General features: G+C 48.7%; 1 protein-coding gene across 1 annotated transcript in view; it reads right to left on the minus strand.

The window, feature by feature from the left end:
• The window catches only part of kdm5a (lysine demethylase 5A), a 42,863-nt gene that overhangs the window by 11,058 nt on the left and 12,969 nt on the right, over nt 1-18,836 (minus strand). The window contains exons 2-19 of the mRNA XM_084139090.1: nt 18,387-18,464; nt 18,189-18,311; nt 17,933-18,103; nt 17,718-17,858; nt 14,453-14,516; nt 14,263-14,357; nt 13,412-13,570; nt 13,217-13,336; nt 12,980-13,138; nt 11,469-11,650; nt 5,971-6,133; nt 5,771-5,890; nt 5,496-5,690; nt 1,811-1,992; nt 1,599-1,723; nt 1,083-1,236; nt 755-878; nt 320-675 (exon numbers count right to left, since the gene is read on the minus strand). Of these exons, the coding sequence (XP_083995216.1) occupies nt 320-675; nt 755-878; nt 1,083-1,236; nt 1,599-1,723; nt 1,811-1,992; nt 5,496-5,690; nt 5,771-5,890; nt 5,971-6,133; nt 11,469-11,650; nt 12,980-13,138; nt 13,217-13,336; nt 13,412-13,570; nt 14,263-14,357; nt 14,453-14,516; nt 17,718-17,858; nt 17,933-18,103; nt 18,189-18,311; nt 18,387-18,464 (2,711 nt within the window). The remainder of the gene's footprint in view (nt 1-319; nt 676-754; nt 879-1,082; nt 1,237-1,598; nt 1,724-1,810; nt 1,993-5,495; nt 5,691-5,770; nt 5,891-5,970; nt 6,134-11,468; nt 11,651-12,979; nt 13,139-13,216; nt 13,337-13,411; nt 13,571-14,262; nt 14,358-14,452; nt 14,517-17,717; nt 17,859-17,932; nt 18,104-18,188; nt 18,312-18,386; nt 18,465-18,836) is intronic.

Raw genomic sequence — 18,836 nt, forward strand, 5'->3', positions numbered from 1 at the left:
CGGAGGCGGAGCTAAAGCTCATTTGCATCTAAAGGGACACACATGTGTTTGCTCACTCTCAAAAAGCTATAATGAATGATCTGGGGGGATTTTTGAATGAAATTTCACAGCCACATTCTGGGGAAACCATAGATTTATATTATTTATATTTATATTATATCTTGTGATGGGGGACCTTTAAACTTCAAAAAGTCAAATTCAAGCAGCTTGTATGAACCCTGAAGATCAGTCTTTGTGCTGTGACACCTGATGAAAGAAGGCCGTGCAGAAGCCCTGATGTGTGTGTGTGTGTGTGTGTGTGTGTGTGTGAGAGAGTCACCTGGCCTGCAGACAGGCCCGCGCCCGCTCCTCCCAGTGCTCGGACACCGTCAGCAGCTCCTGCAGCTCGGCCATGGCCTTCTCCACAGCGTGGTGCGGCGCCAGACCCACTCCGGAGTCGATGAGCCGCTTCATCAGCTCCAGCGTGAGGCGCGGAGGATCCGCTAGCGTCAGCCGCACCTCGTCCAGCCAGCGCGCCTGCGTCAGCTCCTGCTCCAGCCGCGGCAGCTCCGGCAGCTCCAGGTCCAGCCCCGAGCCCAGAGCCAGCAGAGCCGCCAGCTTCCCGGAGTCCGGCGTGCGGTCCGCCAGCGCCGCCTGTGCCCGCTCGTGGAAGCCCTGCACGCTCTCCAGCAGATCCTGTGAGCACACACACATGCGTGAGGACTCGCTGCAGGGGTCAGGGGTCAGCAGTGCAGGGGTCAGGGGTCAGACTCACCTTGACCTGTCGGGCCTGGCTGATGACGCAGGGCAGGCGGTACAGCTGCTCCACAAACACCTTCAGCTCCTCCACCGTCAGTTTGCTGCGTGCCTTCTGTGCACTGCTGTCAGGACGCTCCCTCCTGAACACACACACACACACACACACACACATACATTCATTCATGTGCATATCACATAGGACAGCTACACACACCTGTGCCTGTTGCTGTGCAGCAGCTGAGCCACAGACGAACACACACACACCTGTGCCTGTGCTTGTTGCTGAGCAGCAGCTGGGCCACAGACGAGCACACACACACACACACACACACACACACACACACCTGTGCCTGTGCTTGTTGCTAAGCAGCAGCTGAGCCACAGATGAGCAGGTCTCGGCCTCCTTCACCGTGTCTCTCAGGTTGCGGAACAGGAAGTTGTTCTCCGGGTACTTCCTGTCCTCCGCGTCCTCCATCAGCACCTTCAGCTCGATCAGATCTGTGGAGCACCAGAGACACGTGTGTGTAACCCACAGCTCAAGCCTGTCGTCCGTTCGTAATAAGACACTGAGGCTGATACAAATCAAATTAAATCATTTACACTGAAAAATTACAACTGGGTTAAATAATGTTACGAGATTGTTTTAAATATATTTATGCAAATAAGAAATGTTGGAAAGAATGACACTTAAACATAACCCTAAATGTCCAGTAGGTGGCGGCAGTCGACCGTCTTAATGAGCGAGTCATTGAGTCATTCATTCAAACGATTAGTTGAAACGGCTGATTCATTCAGAAATGAGCCAGTTGTTTATAAACGAGTCACTGAATCACTGAATCATTGGGCGTGTTGTGTCTGACCTTTCTTGCTCCTGCTATCGGCCGCCAGCGCCTCCGAGACCCTCCTGGCCCAGGTGTCGTAGGACTGCGCTCGCGACTTCACCCCGTACAGCATCACAGGGAACTCGTCCTGGTGGTACCTGAACCTGCAGCACACACACACACACAGGTCATCAGCTCCTGCAGCACACACACACACAGGTCATCATCAGCGGGTGTGTGTGGACTCTCACCGCAGGCACTTGTCTCGGGCGGGGCAGCTGCACAGGTGAGCAGCGTGACGCAGACACACCAGGCGCTGAGGGCTGCACACACAGGTGAGCGCTGACAGGAAGCAGGTGGTCTTGCACTTCCAGCACTGCCGCTCGTCATCCGGCACCAGCTCAAACACCTCCTGCTCCGAGGACAGCACCCCCTGCAGGACCCCAGGAGATCAGTTAATGACAGCACTCAGCTCATAACCCTGAGGGGGTCATCTGATGAATGTCTTTCACTCACACAGCTTCACTCACACAGCTTCTTTTACACCTACAGTAATATAATGCCATCATTAAAGTAGCAGTTATTCAACATTATAATACGGTTAGTTCCAGTCCTTGATTCTGATTGGTCAATCGCTGTGCTTTATTCATGATCAACCGCTTTACTCAGCAGCTACACACTACACACCTTTAGCAACCACTCTTACCAGCGTAAACACGTGTTCTCACTGATATTGCTCAGTGAAGCTTATAGAGTATTGTGTGAGATCGAGTGAGTGAGTGTCCCTGCACTTACAGCATTTATAGCACTTTTCTTCAGGTCAGTCCTATATTCATAATAAAGTTGTGCGATATCTTGTCCTTTTAACAGTTAAGGTGTTTTCCCGTGACACGCTAGTCATTTACCAGTTGCGTTGCTTCTCCGTGTCACAAGTCCTTTTAATATAAAAGTCTTCTCTACTGACTGACTCACTCGTAAAGATAGTCTTTGCCACCGGCAAATTTTTTGCCACCGGGACTATTTTTACCAGCGGAAGGAAGGCTTTCAGTGGTTTTACTTCAGGAAATTGTCATCGTAGGTGCATGTCCACTGTGAGAGACATAATCTAAAAAAAAAAAAATCACAATATATGATTTTTTAAACTATTTATTTGTATGATACAGCTGCAAATAAGTATTTGAACACCTGTCTATCAGCTAGAATTCTGACCCTCAAAGACCTGTTAGTCTGCCTTTAAAATGTCCACCTCCACTCCATTTATTATCCTAAATTAGATGCACCTGTTTGAGGTCGTTAGCTGCATAAAGACACCTGTCCACCCCATACAATCAGTAAGAATCCAACTACTAACATGGCCAAGACCAAAGAGCTGTCCAAAGACACTAGAGACTAAATTGTACACCTCCACAAGGCTGGAAACTACGGGGAAATTGCCAAGCAGCTTGGTGAAAAAAGGTCCACTGTTGGAGCAATCATTAGAAAATGGAAGAAGCTAAACATGACTGTCAATCTCCCTCGGACTGGGGCTCCATGCAAGATCTCACCTCGTGGGGTCTCAATGATCCTAAGAAAGGTGAGAAATCAGCCCAGAACTACACGGGAGGAGCTGGTCAATGACCTGAAAAGAGCTGGGACCACCGTTTCCAAGGTTACTGTTGTTGGTAATACACTAAGACGTCATGGTTTGAAATCATGCATGGCACGGAAGGTTCCCCTGCTTAAACCAGCACATGTCAAGGCCCGTCTTAAGTTTGCCAATGACCATTTGGATGATCCAGAGGAGTCATGGGAGAAAGTCATGTGGTCAGATGAGACCAAAATAGAACTTTTTGGTCATAATTCCACTAAACGTGTTTGGAGGAAGAAGAATGATGAGTACCATCCCAAGAACACCATCCCTACTGTGAAGCATGGGGGTGGTAGCATCATGCTTTGGGGGTGTTTTTCTGCACATGGGACAGGGCGACTGCACTGTATTAAGGAGAGGATGACCGGGGCCATGTATTGCGAGATTTTGGGGAACAACCTCCTTCCCTCAGTTAGAGCATTGAAGATGGGTCGAGGCTGGGTCTTCCAACATGACAATGACCCAAAGCACACAGCCAGGATAACCAAGGAGTGGCTCTGTAAGAAGCATATCAAGGTTCTGGCGTGGCCTAGCCAGTCTCCAGACCTAAACCCAATAGAGAATCTTTGGAGGGAGCTCAAACTCCGTGTTTCTCAGCGACAGCCCAGAAACCTGACTGATCTAGAGAAGATCTGTGTGGAGCAAGCGGCAACCTCCCCGTCTCTCTCTTGAAACCAACACGGAAGTGAGTTAAACTGCAATTCATCGACTGGCCACTTGAGGCTGGCTGCACAAGTGTGTCAAATCTGTATCTCCCCCATGTTAAAATTTACCAAATTTACAGCAGAAAAAAACATGTTTACAGCCTGGATCTCTATGTGGCTTTGGTCTATACAGCTAATTTTGCCCTTCATAACAACTGTGAGGGGGGTGAATTTTTTTATAACTCTTCCGTTTAGTTGATTAATATTTAAATTTCTGCATTTAAGGGTGTGGCCACTTGAGTGACAGATGGGTTGCCGCTGATGTCAATGCATAGCCGTTTGTCTGCTGTTACTAAACGTCACTTCACCTCAGCAAGTGTTGCTGCTGAACTTGCTTTTGCTGCAGTGTTTGTTCTTTTTTTCGGGATTATTTCATACAATTTAATACACCCATTACTTGGGTACAAAGCCACGGCTTAGGATTCCGTCGTTGTCGTCGAGTATCGTTCGAGAGAACAACCAGCGCTGTATTTCAGTTGTTTTCCTCTGTGAACATGCACTAATGGATGTCTGACAATTTCGTTGCTTTTTGGAGTTTTCAGATTTACAAACGTCAATAAAGGCTTGTTCGTTCTGCTCTCACGGAACAGATATAGATTATAATATGCTTATGTACCGTCAGGTGAAATCATGCAGGCGTCGGCGCTTTCTCCGTTCATGCAATAAATGCACATCCTTGAATTAGCGCGGATTTTCTAGCGCTGACTGACCATAGACTATAAAAAAGAGTGTGTAAATCACTCACACACACTCTCAGAGTAATATTAAGTTACTGCAGAATACATTTTCAACTAGCAGAATAGTACAGAATCACGATACACAGTCTCACTTGTAGCCGTGTCTTTTAACTATTATAATATTTCGAAGGGCAAAAACAGGAACTTTTAATTGGCTTTACATCATCAAGTGTCACTTTAGCGCGAGGCCCTGTGCAGGCGCAGACTTGGTACTGTCAATAGCATAACCCAGAGCCGTTAACAGCCTGAGCTAACTCGATCACGTCGAGCTATTTGGACGTGATTTCTCAGCCTCTTTGCCCATTTTCTGTTATCCGGGAGTAACGCAAGGCCAAGATGGCGACGGCCGGCTCTGCCCACTTTAGGCTTCAAAAATGCTCTTCAGAAACCCTACGGGTGACGTCACGGACACTACGTCCATATTTTTTACAGTCTATGGTGTGGAGGAGTGGGCCAAAATCCCTCCTGCAGTGTGTGCAAACCTGGTGAAAAACTACAGGAAACGTTTGACCTCTGTAATTGCAAACAAAGGCTACTGTACCAAATATTAACATTGATTTTCTCAGGTGTTCAAATACTTATTTGCAGCTGTATCATACAAATAAATAGTTAAAAAATCATACATTGTGATTTCTGGATTTTTTTTTTTAGATTATGTCTCTCACAGTGGACATGCACCTACGATGACAATTTCAGACAAAATAGCAGGGTGTTCAAATACTTATTTTCCTCACTGTATGTCTAAAAATAAGTGCCATTTGCCTTCTTGTCATATTGATTTCATGCAACAACTGCAGATTTTCAATGGTCCTGACTGTGGTGTGGTGTTGTCCCGTGGTGTGTGTGAGTTAACCCTGGCGCCTCTCACCATCTCCTGCACGGCGTCCCTCAGCCGGCTCTCCTCCTCCATCATGTCGCTGAGCTCTCGCACCACGGCCGCCGCCAGCTCCACGTCCAGGCTCTCGGGGTCGGCGGCCATCTTGCACACCAGCTCCTCGTGCGAGAACACGCAGTAGCGCTGCAGACGCCGGTAGTGCGCCACACACTGCCTCCCGACGGGCAGCTGCACACACACACAGGTCATCACACACACACGCACACAGGCAAGGCTTCACTGTGAGTAAACGGGTGTGTAAGACGTACCCAGTCTGCAGTGCAGAAGTTCACCGCTTCAGCAAAGTTGTAGCCCTGGTTGAAGCCGCTGTGATAGGCTCTGGGGAAGGTGACCACGAACTCTCCCGCGCACTGGTTGGTCCGGTACACCTGTGTGTGACAGTGATATGATGATGAGTACACACACAGTGGCAGACTCAGCTGAGAGGGCGGGACGGGTGGAGAGGTACCGGGACGCCGTGCTCCATCAGGAGGTTGGGGTTCATCAGGGTGACGAGCTGATGCAGGAGATCCGGCTGGGAGTCGAACAGCTCCGGGGCCACCGTCTTCATGACCGTCTCCAGCTGCTCCGCGGCGTGTGCTGGGACCCCGTACCACGTCTTGGGCTCGCCCCTGAGACACACACACACACACACATTAGTGGGCCACCTCAACTTTACAAAAATGTTCAAACCTTACATCTTGGAACCTATTTCAAGTTTGCGTTCTCGAGCCGCCAAACACTGTTATTGTGCCGGAACACATTTAAGAGCTTTCTGTTAAAGCGGTGTCGTGTTAGCGGCCCCTAAGTTAATAACACACACACACCAGTGCAGGAAGTTGATGGAGTAGCTCCAGTAGTCCTCGATGTGCCCACACACACACACTCACGCTCTACACGCCTGCGCACATATATTCAAACGCGCACTCCTATAGATAGGGCTGTCACGGTGAAGGATTTTCCCATGCGGTAATGTTGAGTGGCTCAATAGTGCGCTATGCGGTATTATCGGCATTTATTTACTTATGTATGTGTTGCTATATAAATAAGTGTTACGATGTGGTCAGCAGGCACAAAAACTAGCACATTTTCAGTAACCGATGTAGCTGAAACTAAACAGCGTCTCTGCGCATTGAAAGGCTGTCACTCACAGTTACGGCAACGGACTGTCTTTGAGTCATTAAACCGTTCATTCAACGAACACGTTCAAAAACGCTGATTCATTGAAAGATAGTAATGAAACAAGGTGTTAATTAACTCTGAGCTCCACCTTTCAAGGCTCAGCTGACCAGCAATGCGTCGCATGGGTAACACTGAAGCTTCTCTGAATAGAGACCAGTGGCACTGATTCAGTGCGTGAGTCGCTGGTTTCTGTTTGCCGCGGCTTCCTCGCGCTGAGGATGCTGACCAGCGCTGACGCCGATGCTATTCATGGTAAATACCCTTAAACGTTAAAAAATGACAAGACAAATATTTCGCTTTCCTTGGGCACGGCAACCTTTTCACGAATATATATGATTGACCTCAAAGACAGACGCAGGTCATTGCACGCGCTCAGTCGCTCTCTCTCATTCACAGTCTGTTCAGGCTTAAGTGCAAATCAGCGAAGCCTCTGTGCAGACCACCATGATGAACACAGTCAGAAACGAAAACACAGGAATATCGCGGTTACTGCGGTTCAGGGTTTTTCCTGTATAGAGAATTACGAGGCGGCGTTAAATTTCGTGCCGCCTCCGGCTCTCCACAAAACTCAGACAGACAGTCACATGGTCAGATACACTTTTCCCAGCGTGACGGATCTGATGCGGTCACCGCTTGTTTCCATTCTCAAACCGTATAGCGCTGCGCGGATAATCCGCGGGTCGGGCGGGCCGAGTAATAAAAACATTCCATTCCAATGAATCGAGGGTGGATGACAGATAATTATTATAATGTGTTGAGTTTAATAAAGACACGGAACTCTCATCACGGTAAAACGCAATGAACGTGCGTGACTCTTTTACTTTCGTTTTCAACAACGTAATTCTCTTCAGGGAAAACCAATCAAGGAAAACACATCAGGGCTCGACAATAACGCTTGTCCGGGACCATAGACTGTGTCTGGGACACGTGTGTTTTTTTTTGTTTTTTTGAAGGGAAAAGTGAGAGAGAATTGTAGCCAATCCGGACAAATGCCCTTAAAACAGTTTTTAATATAAAATAAAAAATAACTAGGGAATCACCGAAAACGTGAGAATGATTCTGTTTTATTTAATTTAATGTAAGTGGCGATTGATAGCCTATAGTTGATAATAATATAGGCCTAGCTAATGTACTGACGGTAACAATGTTGCGCTGTTGAGGCTCGCGCAGTTATTTATAACATATTATTGTGAAGATAAGAAACAATATATAGCCTGGGCTACACGCGACCAGAGAGCTGTTTTCCTGAGTGCCATCAAGATTGAAACCGAGACTGATTTCATAACAGTTCAATAAACAAATAGTTGAAATTAAGTCACTTACATTTTAGACGCAATGACTGTTTTTGTTCTGTTTCAGCAGCGAAAATAGTTCCAAACAAAGATCACAGCAGAACCATCGCGCATCTCACAGCAACACTTGCTGCATTACTGAATGATTCAGCGTTTTGAACGAATCGGTTGAGTCAAAGATTCAATGACTCATTCATAAACTGCCTCATTCTGAATGAATCAGTTGTTTGAACGAATCGTTTGAATGAATGACTCAATGACTCGCTCATTAAGACGGTCGCCTGCCGCCTCCTACTGGCGGTTTAGTTTCATAAAGTATCATTCTTTTCAACATTCCTTATTGTATATTCAAAAATATTTAAAATAATATCATTTAATACAGTTATAATTTCTCAATGTAAATTATTTAATTTGATTGGTAACAGCCTAGTGTCTTATTATTTTAATTGAATATATTGATCAAATTAAAGACTTTGAAATGAAAGATGGAGCAAACATTTAGGGAGAAAATGCCCTTTATAAAGGTACAAAAAATTATTCCGAGTGTTTTCAAACAGTGATGTAATGAAACATTGACAATTTAAGTTTGAAGGGAGTAAAGTCTCTGTTTAGGCTATTAAGGAAATGTAATTTTGCCAAAAGAAGAACTTTTATTTTAAATAAATGTTAATTTTAAATCAGCCTACTTCAGTGTGATATGTTACAATATTATCATGCTTAACACTGAGAATTTGAATAATTGTAATGTGATGATCAGATGCAGATATCTAAATCAAAGAATATGGGCGGTTTGCGGGTGGATTATTTATTTTTAACAGTGGGTTCGGGTGACTCAAAGTGCACCAGATTAATGAATTTATCTTTAAAATGTACAAAATTTTCTTGCGGGGGGGCATGCCCCCCGACCCCCCTAGAGGTACCAAGCTCCACCCACAAAAATAATGTGGGAAACACATTAGGCTATATGATGATCTATGAAAAATACTAATTTTATTACCTTATTATTAAAATACATTATTAGGATTTTACCACCTCCGCCTCATTTTGAGCCAGGAAAAACACTGCGGTTACTAGCGTTCCTCTGCGGTTGGCTTGTCAGTAGCGCGGTGCTCTAATATTGCGTTTATCGCCACAGCCCTGTATAGACTGAACTCCTAATACGCTTGTGCGCGCCATCAGCGTTCTCACAGGTTCGCTAAAACAAGAACTTTAGAGTTTTCTGTTAAATGGTGTTGTGTTAGGCCCCTAAGTTAATAAATAATGATAATTAATTCCGACAGAAGTGAATCAATCAAAACTAACTTTATCTGGACAATAACTTTATTTTAGAGCTGCTGTAAAGCCTAAACAATCTCTGTTACTGTAATCTCCTGTTATCACTGTGAAGCTGCTTTGAATCAAGCTGTATTGTTAAAAGCGCTGTATAAATGAAGATGACTTGACTTGACTTGACTTGACTCACACACACACACACACACACACACACACTCACACACACACACACACACTCACCAGTGCAGGAAGTTGATGGAGTAGCTCCAGTGGTCCTCGATGTGCCCACACACACACACACACACACACACACTCACCAGTGCAGGAAGTTGATGGAGTAGCTCCAGTGGTCCTCGATGTGCCCACACACACACACACACACACACACACACACACTCACCAGTGCAGGAAGTTGATGGAGTAGCTCCAGTGGTCCTCGATGTGCCCACACACACACACACACACACACACACTCACCAGTGCAGGAAGTTGATGGAGTAGCTCCAGTGGTCCTCGATGTGCCCACACACACACACACACACACACTCACCAGTGCAGGAAGTTGATGGAGTAGCTCCAGTGGTCCTCGATGTGCCCACACACACACACACACACACACACACACTCACCAGTGCAGGAAGTTGATGGAGTAGCTCCAGTGGTCCTCGATGTGCCCACACACACACACACACACACACACACACACACTCACCAGTGCAGGAAGTTGATGGAGTAGCTCCAGTGGTCCTCGATGTGCCCACACACACACACACACACACACACACTCACCAGTGCAGGAAGTTGATGGAGTAGCTCCAGTGGTCCTCGATGTGCCCACACACACACACACACACACACACACACACACTCACCAGTGCAGGAAGTTGATGGAGTAGCTCCAGTGGTCCTCGATGTGCCCACACACACACACACACACACACACACTCACCAGTGCAGGAAGTTGATGGAGTAGCTCCAGTGGTCCTCGATGTGCCCACACACACACACACACACACACACACTCACCAGTGCAGGAAGTTGATGGAGTAGCTCCAGTGGTCCTCGATGTGCCCACACACACACACACACACACACACACACACACTCACCAGTGCAGGAAGTTGATGGAGTAGCTCCAGTGGTCCTCGATGTGCCCACACACACACACACACACACACACACTCACCAGTGCAGGAAGTTGATGGAGTAGCTCCAGTGGTCCTCGATGTGCCCACACACACACACACACACACACTCACCAGTGCAGGAAGTTGATGGAGTAGCTCCAGTGGTCCTCGATGTGCCCACACACACACACACACACACACACACACTCACCAGTGCAGGAAGTTGATGGAGTAGCTCCAGTGGTCCTCGATGTGCCCACACACACACACACACACACACACACACACACTCACCAGTGCAGGAAGTTGATGGAGTAGCTCCAGTGGTCCTCGATGTGCCCACACACACACACACACACACACACACTCACCAGTGCAGGAAGTTGATGGAGTAGCTCCAGTGGTCCTCGATGTGCCCACACACACACACACACACACACACACACACACTCACCAGTGCAGGAAGTTGATGGAGTAGCTCCAGTGGTCCTCGATGTGCCCACACACACACACACACACACACACACTCACCAGTGCAGGAAGTTGATGGAGTAGCTCCAGTGGTCCTCGATGTGCCCACACACACACACACACACACACACACACACACTCACCAGTGCAGGAAGTTGATGGAGTAGCTCCAGTGGTCCTCGATGTGCCCACACACACACACACACACACACACACTCACCAGTGCAGGAAGTTGATGGAGTAGCTCCAGTGGTCCTCGATGTGCCCACACACACACACACACACACACACACACACACTCACCAGTGCAGGAAGTTGATGGAGTAGCTCCAGTGGTCCTCGATGTGCCCACACACACACACACACACACACACACTCACCAGTGCAGGAAGTTGATGGAGTAGCTCCAGTGGTCCTCGATGTGCCCACACACACACACACACACACACACACACACACTCACCAGTGCAGGAAGTTGATGGAGTAGCTCCAGTGGTCCTCGATGTGCCCACACACACACACACACACACACACACTCACCAGTGCAGGAAGTTGATGGAGTAGCTCCAGTGGTCCTCGATGTGCCCACACACACACACACACACACACACACACACACTCACCAGTGCAGGAAGTTGATGGAGTAGCTCCAGTGGTCCTCGATGTGCCAGCAGAAGGAGGAGAAGCACATGCCCACGTACAGCCAGGGCAGCTTCATGCCGCTGATGTCTCCGCTGATGTGCGTCAGCACCGACTGCTCCAGCACCGGCAGGTTGTTCAGGTTCCAGCCCGAGTTCGCATATTCCTGCGCAACACATTCATATACGCAACACATGAAGAGGCACAGTATTCCTCAAAGTGAAGAAATCAGTCAAATGCACAATAAGAAAATTACGCAAACGTAGGAAAAAAGGTTTCAGGAGGCGAAGAGACAAGCAGAAGTTTGTTCCTCGCCAATCTATGGTCCCCGAGACTGACCTGAGGGGCCATCATGTGCTTGTCCGCACAGAACAGCACATCGGTGATCTCTTAAATCAACCATCGGGGGGGGATCTGACGTCACGTCACTTATACAGACTGGCTCATCAGATTCTCCCATGGGCCCAAGGGAAATGGCTGTCTCTCAGGGCAGTATATATCCCTGGGCATCAAAAGCAGGGAGCGGATATCCGGTTGAGACAGGGGCTGAGGCCCGGGGAATGGAGACTTCACCCCGAGGCGGTCAAGCTCCTGTGGGAGAAACTCGGTCAAGCGCAAGTCGACCTATGTGCATCTTCAGAGACAACTCACGGTCCCGTGGGGTTCTCCCTCATGTACCCAGCTCAGCTCCTGTGTGTTACCAATAGCCCTGTTCTGGCAGGCCCGACTGTAGCTCTCGGACCTGGTGTCCCTTCTCGACGGCTCTCCGATGGAGATTCCCATCAGGAGTCTATTGCCCCTATTGGAGGGGGCAGGATTTACTGCAGGACCGTTTCTCTGCTGGATTACCTCCTTCTAACTCAAAGGTGTGTGAGGCGGCTACATCTGCTCACCACACTCCTCTGGGTGGAGCATAATTAGGGAGAGGTCCTCTAATTAGTTGTTTTCTTCGTGGCACTCTGAGGCTGAGGCCTGCACTACGCACAAGAGCCCAGTTTGGGATGTGGTCGTCGTACTTGAAGGCCTGGCTTTGGCTTCCTTTGAGCCTACTGAAGAGGTTTCAACTCGTTGTCTGTTTCGGGTCACCTAGAAAAGGCATCTAAGCAGAGGATGAGCAAGTGGGTCGTCAAGACCATGTCATTTCCTCATGAAGGCCCACTGGACTGACATCACACGAGCTTCATGACGCAATCACGCAGGGGCGATCCCACAGCAACACAGCTCGAGCTCCCTCTTCAGAGAACCAGGGTTACGCAAGTAACATGAAGCGTTCAGTGATGGGTCATTTCTGCTGTAAAATTATTAATTCAGTTCATTTATATATACAGCCGCTCTCGAAAAAAAAAGCGTGATGTCATCGTCCAGCTCATTCTCATTTAATGGTGTCAGTGCAGGAGATCAATATTATTGTTATATTGTACATAAACACAATCACAAACACCTGTGATGTTTAACGGTAATAAAGTAAAAGGATAATGAGAACATTGAGCCTTACGTCCTCGTCGCCGATGAGCTTCCTCTTGCCGTCCCGCACCGGGAATCCGCTGCCCACGTCCTTGGAGCTGATGTCAGCGCCATACTCCACGATCACGTCCTCCTCGATGCTGCTGACCAGACGCCAGAACTCCTTCTCCACCAGCTCCGTCGGCACCATCTGACACACACACACACACACACACACTGAGTCTGAGCCCGCTGTGGAGCCTGGGAAGCCTGCAGGTGCGACTCTTACGTGAACGGGCATGTTGAAGTAGTCGGACTTGAAGTGGTCGGCCATCTCGCCGAAGCTCTGGAGTGTGTACTCGCGCACGGCCTGCTCGAAGCCGAACGCCTCCCGAGGCTTGCTGCACTCCTGTGTGTGTGTGAGCACATCATCAGCATCATCATCATCACGGTGTGTGTGTGTGTGTGTGTGTGTGTGCAGTACCTCCGCCACACACTTGGGGCAGCGCCAGTCTCCTTTGGGCACGTCCTGCAGCGGCGGGATCAGGCAGAAGGTGTGGTAGCTGTCGTCACAGCCGTCACACAGCAGGAGGCGGTCCTCCTCATCGCCCCGCCCACACGCCATGCACATGTAGAGGTCGATCTGCACACACACACACAGGAGAGAAAGCGCTGCTGCTTTCAAGAGGATCCACTATTACACTCACAGTCATCTATTCAGCAGATGCTTCAGACAAACATGACAGCCAGCAAAAAGCGCCACATATGGATTTATCAGCATGTTTTGACTCAGCAATGGCTTGGCTGAATTCCAATGTAGAATGCGGTGTGTTATTTCTTGATAACAGACCGCTGCGAAGTATAACACACCATTGCCATGAAAAACAGCCATGAATAGCATTGCTATGGACGCAGAACGGACTATTTTCTTTAGCGGAAGCAATACAATCATTTTTAAATCAATAAACTCCTTTTTTAAATCAATATTCTGTGTCAAATTATTAATGTATTTGGTAGGTAGCCATGTAATAAGCGGGATAATGTAGAGCGAGGCGGTTGTCATAGCGAATACAAGCCCTTCAAGCTCCGCTTCGCGTTGGGGTCCCGTTCAGCTTGTCGGGGGTGTATACGCTATAACAACTGCCTCGTTCTACATCATCCCTTATATAAATATCACTGTGCATTGAAACAAGTAGTCTGAAAGACCCATCTGTGGAAATGAGTCAGACGTCACATCAGTAGCACACTCACTCCTCTTAAAGCACTGCTGCTGCTGAACAAGACTACACCATACAGCTAATAAACTATATCCAATGCATCATAACTCATACTCACATAGTTGACCTCCAGCACCTCCTTGCGTGGACGCATTTTAAAAGCGAATGCCTGAGCCTTCATGTGCTTCTGTTTCCTGAGGAAGCCGTCGTCATCTGGACACACACACACACACACACACACACACAGTCTGTACACGCTTGACCAACACTGATGTCTCTCTGTGATAACGAGCCGATGAAAGACTCACCCGATGCCATGATGTCCAGGCACCCGCCGAACACCTGTATGGCTTTGGGCTCTGTGTTTTCCCTCTGAGACACAACACAAGGGTCAGAGGTCAGATCTGATGTCACACCAGCATTCACACAAGCACAGTATGACACATGAGTTAACCCATTTTCCTGGGTCACAGAATCACACACTCCTACAGCGTCACACACACTCAGACACTCCTACAGCATCACACACACACTCAGATACTCCTACAGCGTCACACACACACTCAGACACTCCTACAGAATCACACACACTCTCACACTTATACAGCATCACGCACACTCAGACCCTCCTACAGCGTCACACACACACACTCAGACACTCCTACAGCGTCACACACACAGACACTCCTACAGCATCACACACACACACTCAGACCCTCCAACAGCATCACACACACTCAGACACTCCTACAGCATCACACACACTCAGACACTCCTACAGCATCACACACACTCAGACACTCCTACAGAATCACACACACTCAGACACTCCTACAGCGTCACACACTCTGACACTCCTACAGCATCACACACACACTCAGACACTCCTACAGCGTCACACACACTCAGACACTCCTACAGCATCACACACACTCAGACACTCCTACAGCATTACACACACACTCAGACACTCCTACAGCATCACACACACTCAGACACTCCTACAGCATCACACACACTCAGACACTCCTACAGCGTCACACACACTCAGACACTCCTACAGAATCACACACACTCAGACACTCCTACAGAATCACACACACTCAGACACTCCTACAGCATCACACACACTCAGACACTCCTACAGAATCACACACACTCAGATACTCCTACAGCATCACACACACACTCACACTCCTACAGCATCACACACACTCAGACACTCCTACAGCGTCACACACACACACTCAAACACTCCTACAGCATCACACACTCAGACACTCCTACAGCATCACACACACTCAGACACTCCTTCAGCATCACACACACACTCAGACACTCCTACAGCATCACACACACACTCAGACACTCCTACAGCGTCACACACACTCAGACACTCCTACAGCATCACACACACACTCAGACACTCCTACAGCGTCACACACACACTCAAACACTCCTACAGCATCACACACACTCAGACACTCCTACAGAATCACACACACTCAGACACTCCTACAGTGTCACACACTCAGATACTCCTACAGCATCACACACACACTCAGACACTCCTACAGCATCACACACACTCAGACACTCCTACAGCATCACACACACTCAGACACTCCTACAGCATCACACACACACACTCAGACACTCCTACAGCATCACACACACTCAGATCCTCCTACAGCGTCACACACACACTCAAACACTCCTACAGCATCACACACACTCAGACCCTCCCACAGCATCACACACACTCAGACACTCCTACAGAATCACACACACTCAGACACTCCTACAGCATCACACACACTCAGATACTCCTACAGCGTCACACACACACTCAAACACTCCTACAGCATCACACACACACTCAGACACTCCTACAGAATCACACACGCTCAGACACTCCTACAGCGTCACACACACTCAGATACTCCTACAGCATCACACACACTCAGACACTCCTACAGCGTCACACACACACTCAAACACTCCTACAGCATCACACACAGTCAGACACTCCTACAGAATCACACACACACTCAAACACTCCTACAGCATCACACACACTCAAACACTCCTACAGCATCACACACACTCAGACACTCCTACAGAATCACACACACTCACACACTCCTACAGCATCACACACGCTCAGACACTCCTACAGCATCACACACACACTCAGACACTCCTACAGCGTCACACACACTCAGACACTCCTACAGCATCACACACACACTCAGACACTCCTACAGCGTCACACACACACTCAAACACTCCTACAGCATCACACACACTCAGACACTCCTACAGAATCACACACACTCAGACACTCCTACAGTGTCACACACTCAGATACTCCTACAGCATCACACACACACTCAGACACTCCTACAGCATCACACACACTCAGACACTCCTACAGCATCACACACACTCAGACACTCCTACAGCATCACACACACACACTCAGACACTCCTACAGCATCACACACACTCAGATCCTCCTACAGCGTCACACACACACTCAAACACTCCTACAGCATCACACACACTCAGACCCTCCCACAGCATCACACACACTCAGACACTCCTACAGAATCACACACACTCAGACACTCCTACAGCATCACACACACTCAGATACTCCTACAGCGTCACACACACACTCAAACACTCCTACAGCATCACACACACACTCAGACACTCCTACAGAATCACACACGCTCAGACACTCCTACAGCGTCACACACACTCAGATACTCCTACAGCATCACACACACTCAGACACTCCTACAGCGTCACACACACACTCAAACACTCCTACAGCATCACACACAGTCAGACACTCCTACAGAATCACACACACACTCAAACACTCCTACAGCATCACACACACTCAAACACTCCTACAGCATCACACACACTCAGACACTCCTACAGAATCACACACACTCACACACTCCTACAGCATCACACACGCTCAGACACTCCTACAGCGTCACACACACTCAGACACTCCTAAAGCATCACACACACACTCAGACACTCCTACAGCGTCACACAGACTCAGACACTCCTACAGCGTCACACACACTCAGACCCTCCTACAGCATCACACACACACACAGACACTCCTACAGCATCACACACACTCAGACACTCCTACAGAATCACACACACTCAGACACTCCTACAGCGTCACACACACTCAGACACTCCTACAGCATCACACACACACTCAGACACTCCTACAGCATCACACACACACTCAGACACTCCTACAGAATCACACACACTCAGACACTCCTACAGCGCCACACACACTCAGACACTCCTACAGCGTCACACACACTCAGACACTCCTACAGCATTACACACACACACTCAGACACTCCTACAGCATCACACACACACTCAGACACTCCTACAGAATCACACACACTCAGACACTCCTACAGCGTCACACACACTCAGACACTCCTACAGCGTCACACACACTCAGACACTCCTACAGCATTACACACACACACTCAGACACTCCTACAGCATCTCACACACCTCGTCTTTCAGCCGTCGAGGGGAGCGTCGCTCCGGCCGTCTCTCCTTCTCTTCTTCCTCCTCTACGGCCTCTTCCTCTGTTCCTCCTATCCCTTCATCCTCAGCGTCAGAGGCTTCTGGGTAAAGCCTGTGGACGACGCTCTACACACACACACACACACACATTCAGCAGTGGAGCGAGGCACACACTCGTCTCGTGGAGGAGTCGCACTCACCGTCAGAGATGCTCCGGACTGGAAGACCTCATAAGGATACAGGATCCGCTCGAAGTGAGAGCGCAGCAACGATCCCACACCTTTCCCGGCCGGAAAACCCATCCGACTGCTGATCCTGGACCAGCGCTTCTCCTTACACACCACCTCGAAGCCTCCTTCTGCTGACACAAGCTAGACACACACAGCAGAGTATATAAGCATTCACACACACACACACACCTTGCTCAGCAGGTACAGGTCCAGCATTCACACACACCTTGCTCAGCAGGTACAGGTCCAGCACTCTTCTCTCCACGTGAGGAAAGCGCAGCTTGCAGCCCTGAAGCTCCCAGAACTTGGAGATCTGGTCCAGGAAGTTGAGCTTGACTCTGGTGAGGGCCTGAGGGCAGGACAGCAGGTGAGGAACACACACACACACACACACACACACTCACGGTGAGATGATGAGACTGACCTCCAGCTCATTGAGCCGCTGGATGCGTGGAGTGAAGCGGAAGCTGCGCACGTCACAGGCGAAGGGAGGCTGCCAGCCCTGAAACACACACAACACACACACGGTCACCGCACTCACCAGAACCAGAACCAGAACCAGCATCAGCATCAGCATCACACACACAGCAGAGCGGCACCGTTACTCATCTAAAGAGTCCAGACCTCGAGTTAAACATCCTCGGGACCTCGATCATCACAGAAGTGTACAGTTGCGATATAAACACAGATGTGTGTGTGCGCTAGTGATGCTGTGAACATGTGTTCGTCACTGAGTTTCTGACACACACTGCTCTATCATGATGATGTAAACACAGATGTGTGTGTGCGCTAGTGATGCTGTGAACATGTGTTCGTCACTGAGTTTCTGACACACACTGCTCTATCATGATGATGTAAACACAGATGTGTGTGT

The sequence above is a fragment of the Abramis brama genome (genome assembly GCF_963993115.1).
Source record: "Abramis brama genome assembly, contig: SCAFFOLD_94, whole genome shotgun sequence".
NCBI lineage: Eukaryota > Metazoa > Chordata > Actinopteri > Cypriniformes > Leuciscidae > Abramis > Abramis brama.